A 12,443-nucleotide genomic window follows, 5' to 3' on the forward strand; every position below is an offset into this window, starting at 1 on the left:
TAGTGGTGGTACTGGTCAGTAGTGGTTTTTAGGTGGTGGTAGCAGTGGTGTTCACTTTGAGTTTTCCGACGAAAATGAGATTTCCGGCAAAAATGTTTTTCTGGCGACCGTAGACTAACAGAGATACGCTTCTGTTAGTCGTGGGCCGTTGAAAATAAACATGTTAAAAGGTGAGACTGTTACCATCTTTTTCGTTAGTTGGAATCGGCAACGACCAAATAATGATAGTTGGGATTTTTAAAACCAAAATCATGTTATCCGGTACAAGTTTTATTGTAAGATAAAAGACATGACATGAGATTTCAAAGTCATCTTTTTATAGAACACTTTTTAGATATTTGTGATCAATGTTTTTATAATTGCATTGATTATTAAATCAGTTGGGTTACTGAATGACGTCGTAAATAATTTAAAATGTTATAGACGTGTGAGGGATTTACGGTTAGGTTTTAACGGTTTTTAGGGCCAAACCTTTATTAATGTCTTACGATTATTGTAAACCGAGACCAAACAAATAAAATTTAAAACCTATCAATTCGGTTAGGCTATTGACCAAACCGTTGGTAACATTCTTTATATTCATCATGTAGATCAAAACCGAATTGTTCAAATTCGAAACCTAACAAAGCGAAACCATTACCAATGCTTTTGACTCCGGTATGATATAACGACTTTTCTTCCTACTTGCTACATTAACAATCGTAGATACATTGTGTTTGCAAAAACCATACATGAGTATTAAACTTGAGTGGTAGAATATAATTAACGAATGTGAAAACATTTTTTAAAGTATAAACCGCAAACCAAACCAATAACTGGTTTGGACGGTTTTATAGTTCTAAACGAACCAGTGAACACGCCTAGTAACACTATATGTAACATTAACAAAAACACCCACAAATATAAACAAATTTGATTTTGGTTAACTGCATAACATTATCAAGATAACATAATACAATTAAGATGATCAAAGCATATAGTTACAACAACAATATAGTTCCTATTACCAAACATTTATACACCAATATAAAGGTGCATAGTATTATTTATAATTATCTGATAATAACTCTCATTTACATAAGCAAAACATTACATTACCTATGCTTAAACTTTTGTTATAGCTCCTGTTTATGCGGGCATGTACATTTCGCATGACGGTCTGAAAGCGTCTGTAAATAGTTCCAACAATAAAAACATGATTAGTCATTCGTTTAAATTAATAAATTAGTTAAGTTAGTTATACCTCGGCTTCTTTCTGAAGTTCTTTTATATAGTCAACAGCCAAATCCAACATGTCGGCGGTGTTTGTTTGCTGCAAGTATTGAACTCGAAGACATTAATTATCCGCTTAACGTTAATAATAATATTAAACTAATCATACCTTATCCATATTTGGGACAAGATCTTGTAGCTTCCTCATTCTTTCACTAATTCGGGTCCGTCTTACCTGAAAATATCAAAAAAGAAGTATTCAGCCGAAAAGTCAACAAGTCAACGAAATGTAGAATTATTGTTTGCAGGTCAGCTGGACCCATTTTGACTCGTAGCAAAGCTTGTTTTGACACAAAAATCACTCGTTTTGACTTTTGACAAACCCATTTTGGCCCGTACTAAAGTTACTCGTTTTGACCCAAGCCCATTTTGACCTGTACTAAAAATGACTCGTTTTCACACAAAAAATTACTCGTTTTGACACAAACCCATTTGACCTGTACTAAAGTCACTCGTTTTGACACAAACCCATTTTGGCCCATACCAAAGTCACTCGTTTTGACACAAACCCATTTTGACCTGTACTAAAGTTACTTGTTTTGATACAAGTCCATTTTGGCCCGTACTATAAATTACTCGTTTTCACATAATAATTACTCGTTTTTTACACAAACCCATTTTGACCAGTATTAAAATTTTGTCGTTTTGACGCAAACCCATTTGACATGTACTAAAAATTACTCGTTTTGACGCAAACCCATTTTGGCCCGTACTAAATATTACTCGTTTTGACACAAACCCATTTTGACCAGTATTAAAAATTTGTCGTTTTGACACAAACCCATTTGACCTGTACTCAAAATTATTCATTTTGGCGCAAACCCATTTTGGCCCGTTCTGAATATTACTCGTTTTGAAAACCCATTTTGACCCATATTAAAAAACTGTCGTTTTGACACAACCCCATTTGACCTGTACTCAAAATTACTCATTTTGGCGCAAACCCATTTTGGCCCGTACTAAATATACTCGTTTTGACATAAAGATCAGTTGTTTTGACACATTTTCACCTGCTATTCAACCGACCCGATCCGCCATATATTTAAGAAAATTTACCCTCTCCGCGATGCTTCTCGGGTGGGTCGCACAACCCCGTTTTGCCCGGCTCCTTAGAGGCACCGAATCTTGAAACTGCATTAAATTATCCAGCTCAGCAGTACTTGCAGGCAAACTTAAGTGTGAAACAAGTGTAGTTGATGGACGAATTCTCCCCACGTCATTAAGCTAAACAATAATATTAATAAACAGGTTTAATAAGCAACTAAAAGTTAAATAAACTCACCATGCACAGAAGCTACAATCCGTCTTACTTGATTATTAGAAGCGTTCATACTCGGTACGTTACTTTGATCAATTTCTCCAAAATCTTTCAAGAAACTATCAGACAACATATCCGAATCATCCCACGAACCCGACCCAAACCCACCATCGTTACGGGTGGTTTTCATTTCCATCTTAGACTCGTTTTCAGGGATCCGAGGCAGCATACCGGATGACAACTGTGAACCGGACGAAAATCCCATCTCGTTTTTCATTCTCTTCGATGATGTCAGCATTGAACTCGGAGCATTCATCGATCTCATCATCGGATAACCGCCTAACAATAATTAGTTAGAAATGTTTAATAAAGTTTGTGTACACTTTATGTTCTATACAAAGTAACAGGCAAGTGGCATATAAGGTCAAAAATTAATATAGTTGTATAACAAACTATATAAGACCCCACTTGCAGTAATAAACATGAAAAATCAAGAATGAAATGATATTAACAACTGTTTTAAAGTACAAAATAGATATTGACTTTAGCTTTTTAATTTCATAAATTTTACTAATTTGGGGGGGTTTTATCAAAGTACTGTTCTTACCAAATTGGGGTTCCATCAAAAACTTTTAAAATTATTGCCCCAAATAGTAACTAATAAGCAATTATTGCTTCAAAGAATATTGTTTTTGTAACAACCCAAGTAAACTGTGCCAAGATATTGTCCGTTGTGCCCTTGACAGATCGCCCATCCAGAAACTCACGGTTTCATTTTCACCCGACGAATTGCCCGCCCGGGCAAAACACGTCTTGATAGAGAAGGTTTCCACAAGGCTGACGGTGAACGAAACATTCATTTAACCTTCTCTACCAAGACGTGTTTTTCCTGGGCGAACAATTCGCCGGGTGAAAACAAAACCGTGAGTTTCTGGATGGGCAATCCGTCGGGGCAAAGCGGACAATATTTTGGCACGGTTTACTAGGCTGTAACAATTTAATAACAACTCAAATTGTAACAGCCTAGTAAACCATGTCAAGATATTGTCCGTTTTGCCCCAATGGATCGCCCATCCAGAAACTCACGGTTTTGTTTTCGCCCGACGAATTGCCCACCCAGGCAAAACGTGTCTTGGTAGAGAAGGTTTCCACAAGGCTTCGTTCTCCCCCTTGAGAATAAGAACGAAGCATTCCTTAAACCTTCTCTGCCAAGACACGTTTTGTCTGGGCGGGCAATTCGTCGGGCGAAAACAAAACCGTGAGTTTCTAGATGGGTGATCCATTAGGGGCAAAGCGGACAATATCTTGACACGGTTTACTTGAACCGTTAAAATTTCGATACAAAAAAGAATGAAAGATATCTAAAAGATAAAGTTACCATTACCATTATTAATATTATTATTATTGCTTTCAAGGTGAGCAATAAATCCAGCCGGTGAGCTATTCTGCCGACGTAAACTGTTTCCGTTTCCGGGTATGGATACATCCATACCCATAGCCGTAGACACCGCCTGGTTGTTATTATTATTATTATTATTATTATTATTATTATTATCCATCTGAGATCGAAACTGATTTTGATTATTATAAACCACGGGTTCCTGTTTCACAATATCATCACCGCCAGTAACAGCAGAAGCAAGTGAAGCCTCACATCTGGAGAGAATCTGATCAGCTTCATCTTTTGAAACCTTGGAATTAATAAACGGGTCGTTATCATCGTCTCCAAACAGACTGTTGTTGATTAAGTCAGAGAAGTATGAGCTGGGTGCGGATCGGTAGCGAGTTAAGCCGGAGTTGGTGGCTGGTGGTGGCTGCTGCAGCTGGTGCTGGTGGTGGTTGTAGTGGTGGTGGTGGTGATGGTAGAGATCGGATGAGTCCATGAGAATAATAATAATAATAATAATAATATTAGCGAAAGTGGAAAACAAACTAGATACTGAATTTGTTTTAACTTTAATGGATGAATGGATGAAAGAAAGAAAGAAAGAAAGTGTGTAGTTAAAGGTTATAAAATATTGGGTAGTAATAGAAAAAGAAATGCTAAAAATAGCATTAGATGATGTTGAGTGAATAATAACAATAATAATAATAATAATAATAACTTTTTTAAACGAACAACGAATCATTTAAATAGGTTACTCACATTTTGTCCAGGAAAAAGCATTCACCTGATGCTAACGTCCGTAAACATTCATTAGAATGCATATGACAGTGTGGTGAGATAAATCCGTTTTATTCAAGGATGCAACTAGTGAACGTCACATACTCGTCTAGTCGTCTAGTCTTCCATCATCACCCTGGTGTCGTTGATACTAAATGTTGGGGGCATGAATCAAACATGTATCACATGAAACAACAAGTCTCGCCGTTATCGCTCCATCACACATATAATTACAACAACAATAATAGTATGAGAGAAATTGCGGATATTATCAATGTGGTTTGTTAAGATTTGTTATTTCAGTCCAGAGGTTTAAAATTTGTTATTTTTGTCCCTAAGGTTTCATGTACATTGCAATTTCCGTTCATAAGTTTTCGTTTTCTATGTTATTTTCGTCCTATGGTTTGTTAGAGCACTCTCAGCCCATCCATTAAAATTATGTGAATGGGGGGGGGGGGATTTGTAAATTATAGGGTGGAGTTGTGAGTAGTTATGAGTGTAAGTTATATGGTTGAGAAACTTTGTTTCAGTGGCGGAGCTTGGACTGAGGCACGGGAGGGGGGGGGGGGGGGGGGACTCAAAATGTATACAAAATTTCACAAACGAGGGGGGCTCAAAGTTTCGGCCGAAAAAGGCTAAACTTACACTACGTATAAAAATTTTCGGCCGAAAACGAGTAAATTTACACTACTGCGCAAAAAAACAGGGGGGTCGGGGCCACACCGAGCCTCAACGAAGCTTCGCCCTTGCTTTGTTTGCCCAAATTTGTTTTCAAATATTTGTTGGATTGATTGTGAGTAGATGAGATAAAACACTGTAATGATAAGGTATAAAAAATACTATTTAATTGAACATAAGAGATAAATGTAGTATTTCTTACTATAATTATATAGTTATAGATGGGGGACATACGGGAATGCTCTTAAAATATATTATTTTAGTCCAAAATATGTTAATGAAAAGATTGAAAATTGCAATGAAAATTAAATCTTAGGGATGAAAATAGTAAATTTTAAACTTTTGGACTGAAATGATAAATTTAAACAAACCAAATAGACGAAAACTAAGACTATCCACTATCACAACCCAAACCAACTCAACCGGTTGTGAACAAAAAAGAATTTTCAATTTTTTAATTAAAATGTTTTTTTTGTCATTTTGTGCCACCTTACAACCGGTTGTGATAAATGATCATCATAATGGGTAGTCTAAGTTCACTCTAATAATTTTGATATTAAGAATTTTGATTTTTATAAAATTGGGTGTGAACCGGAGAAATGAAGAATGGTGGTGAGGATGTTTTTGGACACGTATTTGGAGATATGGGGTCAATGGCTGCTAAACCTAACCATATTCATATTCCTGTTATACGGTTCAACCATATCCATTAAAGCTATAAAAGTAAAGTGGTATAATATTATTTTATCTATTTTATTATATCTTTCTTTAATTTGGCTACAAGATTGTGCATGTGTGCACGTATACATCCGGTCTCTCGTATAATTAATATTGTATGTTTTGTTTATGATGGATAGCCCATCCGAAAACTCATGAATTTGTTTGTGCTTGCTACAATAAAGACTTCCCAAAAAGTCACTCATTCCGATAGTGCTCCCATAAGAGCACGTTTCTCTCTGGGGTTTTCATTTGCTCAACACCCAACGAATCCCAAACGCGTTGGTGAAATATGGTTTATATTGTCAGTTTGATATCTAATTTGCCATGGTTGATCACATATTGGTTTATATTGTCCTTTCATGTTTGGTTTTGATTAATGGTTCAGTTAAAACTTAAAACTCACACTTATGGATTACATACATTTTATTGTTTCCAGACCCAACTAATAGTACTTTAATTTGTAAGATCTCTGACAAGCATCGTTGTTGTAAATGTTGGTTTTTATACGATATGAATAAGTGAATAACTATTAATAATAGAAAAGGTACCAAAACATTAATATTTGCAAGATCAGTTGGTGTTACGATCACATTTTACCAATGACTTGGTTAAGTCATTGAATAGTTGATAATTTTTTTTAACGGCAAGTGCATGAATATCCGAGATCACCCTGACAAATAGATCATTCTTACGTCTAAAAATCACCTGACGTGTCAATCTAAAAACAAAAACCTATTTGAAAAAAAAAATCATAACTTTAATTAAGAAAGTTACTAGGCTACCAAACAAATATCTTCTCTCCATGTGATAAGTAATATTTCGCATCCTTAAATGTCGCATATGTATTAAAGAGGAATTTAAATTGCACATAAATATCTTCTCTTTAGAGCATTCTCATCCCACCCCCTATCACTAAACCAAAAATTACACTAAAACTCACTACATTTTCTCTCTCTATTTTAATTAAATAATATTTTTTATACATTTTATCATTACATTTTCTCTTTCCTTCACTCACAACCACTTTCAAAATATATTAAAAAATTATAGGGAGTAAACAGTAGCTTTTCAAATATACAGAAAAATCACTACTTTTTCTAAAATATAAAAGCTCTTCACTCACAACACCATAAATCACTCTCTAAATTATAAAAACATCTCTCACATTAAATGATGGGTTGGATAAGAATGCTCTTATCTCTAGACTTTTCTCACTTTTTATCTATTGACTTTTCTCTCTTTAGTTTAATTTTATATTATAAAATACTAGTTTTTACCACCCGTGTTACGGGGGTTGTGTATCATTTTCGTGTTGAATATTTATGTATTTATTTTTTATTTTAATTTTATTTATTATAAGTAAGGTAATAATATACTTAGAGTTTGATTATAGAAGAGTTTTACAAATAAATGAGATGATATAATCTGATTTAAAAACTATGTGTTAGGTGAGACCCAAGAGCCGTTTATTTTTTAGATTATAAAATTGTTTCTTAATTATAAATAATATCTTTTAAAAAAAACAAAATCATATATTAATTTCTGGTAGATACCTATTTTATAGGATTTTCACATCATATATTTGGGGAGATTAATTTTTAATTTAATGAGATATTATAACCCGTTTAAGTAATATCTGGGTTTGGTGAGACCCATACCTGTGAATTCGGGTCAAATGCATGAGAAACCTTCATTTACAAATAATACAATCTGGTTGTTTGAAAGAATTTAGGGAGTAACCAGAAAACGGCACATATGATTTTAGAGTTTTTGTTTATATTTATTATAGATAATAATTATATGAAAAATAATGCTAATGGCCTAAACATTACACAAAACTATTTCACATTTTCACCTATAATTAGTTTATAGGTGCAAATGTAAATCATACATTTGACATATTAGTTATTTCAAATAACTTAACTTATCATGTCGGCATTCAAATATAGTTGGCTCGGGCTTGTATATGAAAGCTAGAAAAAGTAGTAAATGAAAAGTTGAAAAACAAATAATATTTTTGCATAGGTTACACAAGTTTGACTTGAGAATTTTCAATGTGACAACCATGAAGAATCCTCAAACTTATGAAAGACCATGGATGAGGTGGAGATAGGACAACCATGTATCTCCCACATATTCAATATGTCATGGTTTTTACTCAAATTTGACTTGGGACTTCTCAATGTTCGCTATATCAGATACCGTCAGTTGATTATAGGTTTGATTGGTTGAAGCGACAGACTGGATAGATAATGATTGGAACTATTTACGAAATTCTTTTGTATTTTTCATTTACTATTTCAGGTTTCATATTTTATTTATTACAACCTTTTGTATTAACAATACAAAATCATATTAAAATACAAATTAATTTTTTATTTTGTTATAAATAGTAAAACGTGTGCTTGTGTTACAATTTAATGTTATTTTTTTTGTCATTCGACTTTTAAAAAACAATGCAAACAGTTAGTTATAAGACGATATCCGATTGTTAACACAACGATGGCCCATCAATCAGTTTCATAGAACATATCGGTGACTGCAAACCACTTGCACTAACCTGATTTAACACACCTTGCTATATCATTGTCTATGTTCAAACACAAAAATTAGGACTACTATATATATAAATCCCTTGAGGACTTGAAGACCACAACAAAAAAGATGGAGAGTCGGAAAGTGAGAGTGGTAATTTAGGCACCACCGGCTAAATATGGTTTGCCAACGTACATGACCCAAAATTTTGAGAAGGGAAAAAATTCTCCTCTCGTTTTACATATTAATATTTTCAGTTTTACTTAACTTTTTGTATTCAAGACTTTAACGCAAAAGAAGTAATGAAAGAATTATATTTTGCCTAGACATTCGAAATTTTGGAGACAATTATATTTCATTTATCCATTTTTTAACCTAGTTACTAACACATTATTAAATGCATTTCCACACATAATTGAATGTTTATTTGTACCTCAAAAATGTTTTTCAAAGTTACTCATCAACAATTCACATGATTGCTACAACCTAATGTCACAATAGGATAGAAATTAATTTAGTGTGTATACAATATCCAAATAGTCAATAATCGTTGACCTTAAATCACAGACCATCAATTTCCCAATCAACATATTTTTCATGTATGCAAAGAGATTATTTTCATAACTTATGCGAATTTTAAACTGGAGCGTTTTTATACTTCTTTATTTGGGATGAGACGATGAGTCCGTCAACATTAAACCACAACTTATACTGTTAAACAGTGTTGCAGAAGTCGCTATACATTTTCTAGTCGCCTTACCAGTATGTTGGGAGATACTTAGACATAGTAAATATAAAGAAATTAATTATTCGATATTATATACATGTCAAAATAAACATAATTTAAAGGATACATGTTTAATTCAAATACCAGGTTGAGTACAAGGCCGACTTGGTCAACACTACCAATACTAGGGCGAGAACACTGATTAGGAGCCGAGTACATAAATAAGTTACTAGGCTGAGTACGCCAGCTAGGAGCCAACTTGGCCTAGTACATCGACTTTTGACTGAGTAGTCCGAATTTTGACCGAGGCTGACTATATTTAGCCGACTTGAACAAAGTCGGCTAGTTTATGTCCGAGGACTGAGTAGCTACCTAATACTTAGACTTGGAATACAACTTTTACAACAATGATTGTTAATATAGTTAGATATTTATCAAAACAATAAGCGACAACAGAAAATATGTATATAATATAATGACATGATATAAATAATATTTTTTCTACATATATATACGGATTAAGTTAATATAATGGGGTATACGGATTAAGTTAATATAATGGGGACCAATGTATTAGTTAGTTAGATTACCTCTCTCATCGTGACACACGAGTTAGGACTAAAATCTAAATTAGTAATCTAATAATCTCCTTTAATTTTGGAGATATGACTTTTTATGTCAATAACAATTGTTTAACGTAAATTGGTTGGGTTGTATTAAATTAGTGTTTAACTAATAATCTAATCTATAATATAATGAAAATGTTTTATCAAAAAGAAAATTTATAATAGTTAATATAATTAAATATGTTTTATTTAATATAGGTACGCGGTAGATAAATCGCTAAACCATAAATTTGAGATGGTAGGTTCATAAAGATCACGGGATTGATGGTGATCTAATTTTATTTTGTTTGAATGGTTAGAAGATAAAGACTAGCAAGAAACTAGATCTTAAAAACAACACCTTAGAGTACATTATAACGTGAAGAAAAACTACATCACTGCCTCCAATCTCTATAGCAACCTTTGCTATTGAAAACTTTATCGATATGAGTTCGCCAAATGCTCTAAAGGGTCGCAAGAAAAATCCCATAAGTAATTCTTTGTTTCTTATCAATTCTCGAGGCCATGAAAGGGAGATCCAAAGATCTCTAAGAATCATAAATGCAAACAATCTAACAAAGACCATTTTTACTTTAATTTAGACTGAAAATATAAATAACTTTGAATTGAAATGAATAAAACATTTAAAGATGACTTTAAAATGAAATGAATACAACCGCTCTGCTATGTAACAAGAAGAAAAAAGTTATACAAGGGATTATCATGATGGCTTGTTGGTGTATATGGAAAGCGAGAAATGAGGATGTATTTAAAGGTAAATGCATTATGGTTCATAAAGTTTTGGAAGATATCAAGTCTTTGGGAATAGTTTTTCGTATAAATCTCTATATTGGAAAGATTGTGGTTGTTGTTGTTCCTTTTAATGGGTTGTTTGTTGTTGGTGGCTCTAGCATCTTGCAAGGTCATCGTGTTTAATGAAAGTTATCGTCTAAATTTTTTTAAAAGAGGTACCGAAGATCAAAATACTTCAAGGGGTTTATACCCCCTACACTAGTTCTACATGTAAGACAGAAGGAGAAGCTACATATGTAGCGATGAGAGATGGAGGACTTGGTTTTTTACAAAAATCCGATATTAGAGCAAAAGGGATGATACGTGTGAGAGGAAAGAGAGTGACCTGAGTCAAGACTCAAGAGCGCAACCCGTTCCATAATGGGATCATATGGAATTGATACAGTTAGATACGTGGACCGAGTTGAAAGATTTAAAATTTATATTTTTTCTACCATTCTTTGTTTATTTTCTTAGTTTTATTATATATATATATATATATATATTTGCAATTAGAGTTGTATCTCATTTGGATCTTTTTCGAAATGGAAGAGATTAGGACTTGCATTAGGGAGTTGTTGAATATTATTGATATTATTTGAGCATTTGAGTTCTATCGTGTTCTTGTTATCTTCTCGTGATCTAATTTCTTCACCATAGCCGATCCCCCAGGGTTTTAGGGGCATTATTCGACAAGTGTGATATGCAGGATTCATGATTTTCTCTATTGCAAACGCTATTATTGGGCACAACTAGGTGATTTATATACAATTGCTAGAAGAAATAATATGTTGGTTCCAAATATTTTGATAATACAAACTTATAATAGTGTTAGTAAAGACATAAAGCTACACCATTCCATTTTAAAAAATAGTTTCAAAATAACTAGTTAGCACATAGCCCTCATAACTTCATTAAATTAAAATGATCTGTTTACAAAACATTATTATGAATAATGAATACTAGATGTTTAGTTTTATGTTTTTAGGTAATGTATAGTTATACTTTAATATTGAAAGTTATATTTAGTCTATGTTTATTGGAGCTTATAGTATTATTTTTTAAATGTGTTTGTACTCGAGTGAGCGTGACGAGATGTCAAACATATATATTGATTTTGACGCTTCAGGTCTGATGCAGCCAGAAGGCCAGGAACACCATTACGAAAAAAAACCCACTACCCTGGAAAAACCCATTCAGTCAAGTTTCAAACCTAAAATTATAAATATCCCAAGTCCCGCATATCATCCCATAACATTAGAGCAGAACACCTGTCGCGTGAAGCTTAATAGCGAAGCTTAATAGTATTCAATAGGCATCTTTCCACTGCTGGCTCTAACATGTGCAAGATCCCATTACATCCGGGATACTGTGTATTATTATTGCATTCTTATAAGTATAATAATATATAAAACTATTATCAATAATTGCTAGTTTTAGCCTATTTAACTATTCAACCTCTTAACTTAAGTGCTAATTAGTTTAGATACTTTATCTAGCAATGTGAGATACTACACATTATTAAATAACACGAATAACTTTGAATATACTCATGACCTAGAGTTGTTTATATTAATTTAAAAAAAAGTTGTATAACTTTGAAGTTGTTTAGGTTTTCTAATACGAGTTAAACAGGATATTGATGATCTGATCCGGTAAAATAATTTCAAGCTTCTCTTTAGTGTTAAGTTC

General features: G+C 33.2%; 1 protein-coding gene across 1 annotated transcript; it reads right to left on the reverse strand.

The window, feature by feature from the left end:
- Nucleotides 1-809: 809 nt before the first annotated feature.
- Nucleotides 810-4,413, reverse strand: LOC143583925 (transcription factor bHLH130-like). Its single transcript, XM_077066099.1, has 6 exons — nt 3,915-4,413; nt 2,583-2,869; nt 2,329-2,496; nt 1,382-1,447; nt 1,244-1,312; nt 810-1,169 (listed from the first exon to the last, which is right to left on the reverse strand). Exons 1-6 carry the CDS (start codon nt 4,411-4,413, stop codon nt 1,116-1,118), a joined length of 1,143 nt encoding a protein of 380 aa, XP_076922214.1. The 3' UTR covers nt 810-1,115.
- Nucleotides 4,414-12,443: the final 8,030 nt, after the last annotated feature.

Source organism: Bidens hawaiensis, unplaced genomic scaffold (assembly GCF_021521415.1).
Source record: "Bidens hawaiensis isolate Kalapana, Puna unplaced genomic scaffold, B.hawaiensis_p1.1 tig00032723_1, whole genome shotgun sequence".
Lineage (NCBI taxonomy): Eukaryota > Viridiplantae > Streptophyta > Magnoliopsida > Asterales > Asteraceae > Bidens > Bidens hawaiensis.

Excerpts from the sequence above, each read along its gene's own strand:
- LOC143583925 (XM_077066099.1), bottom strand. The coding sequence starts at position 4,413 with ATGGACTCATCCGATCTCTACCATCACCACCACCACCACTACAACCAC. Across the intron at positions 1,313-1,381 it reads TTGTCCCAAATATGGATAAG|CAAACAAACACCGCCGACAT; the intron begins GTATGATTAGTT and ends CAATACTTGCAG. Across the intron at positions 1,170-1,243 it reads AACTTCAGAAAGAAGCCGAG|ACGCTTTCAGACCGTCATGC; the intron begins GTATAACTAACT and ends AACTATTTACAG.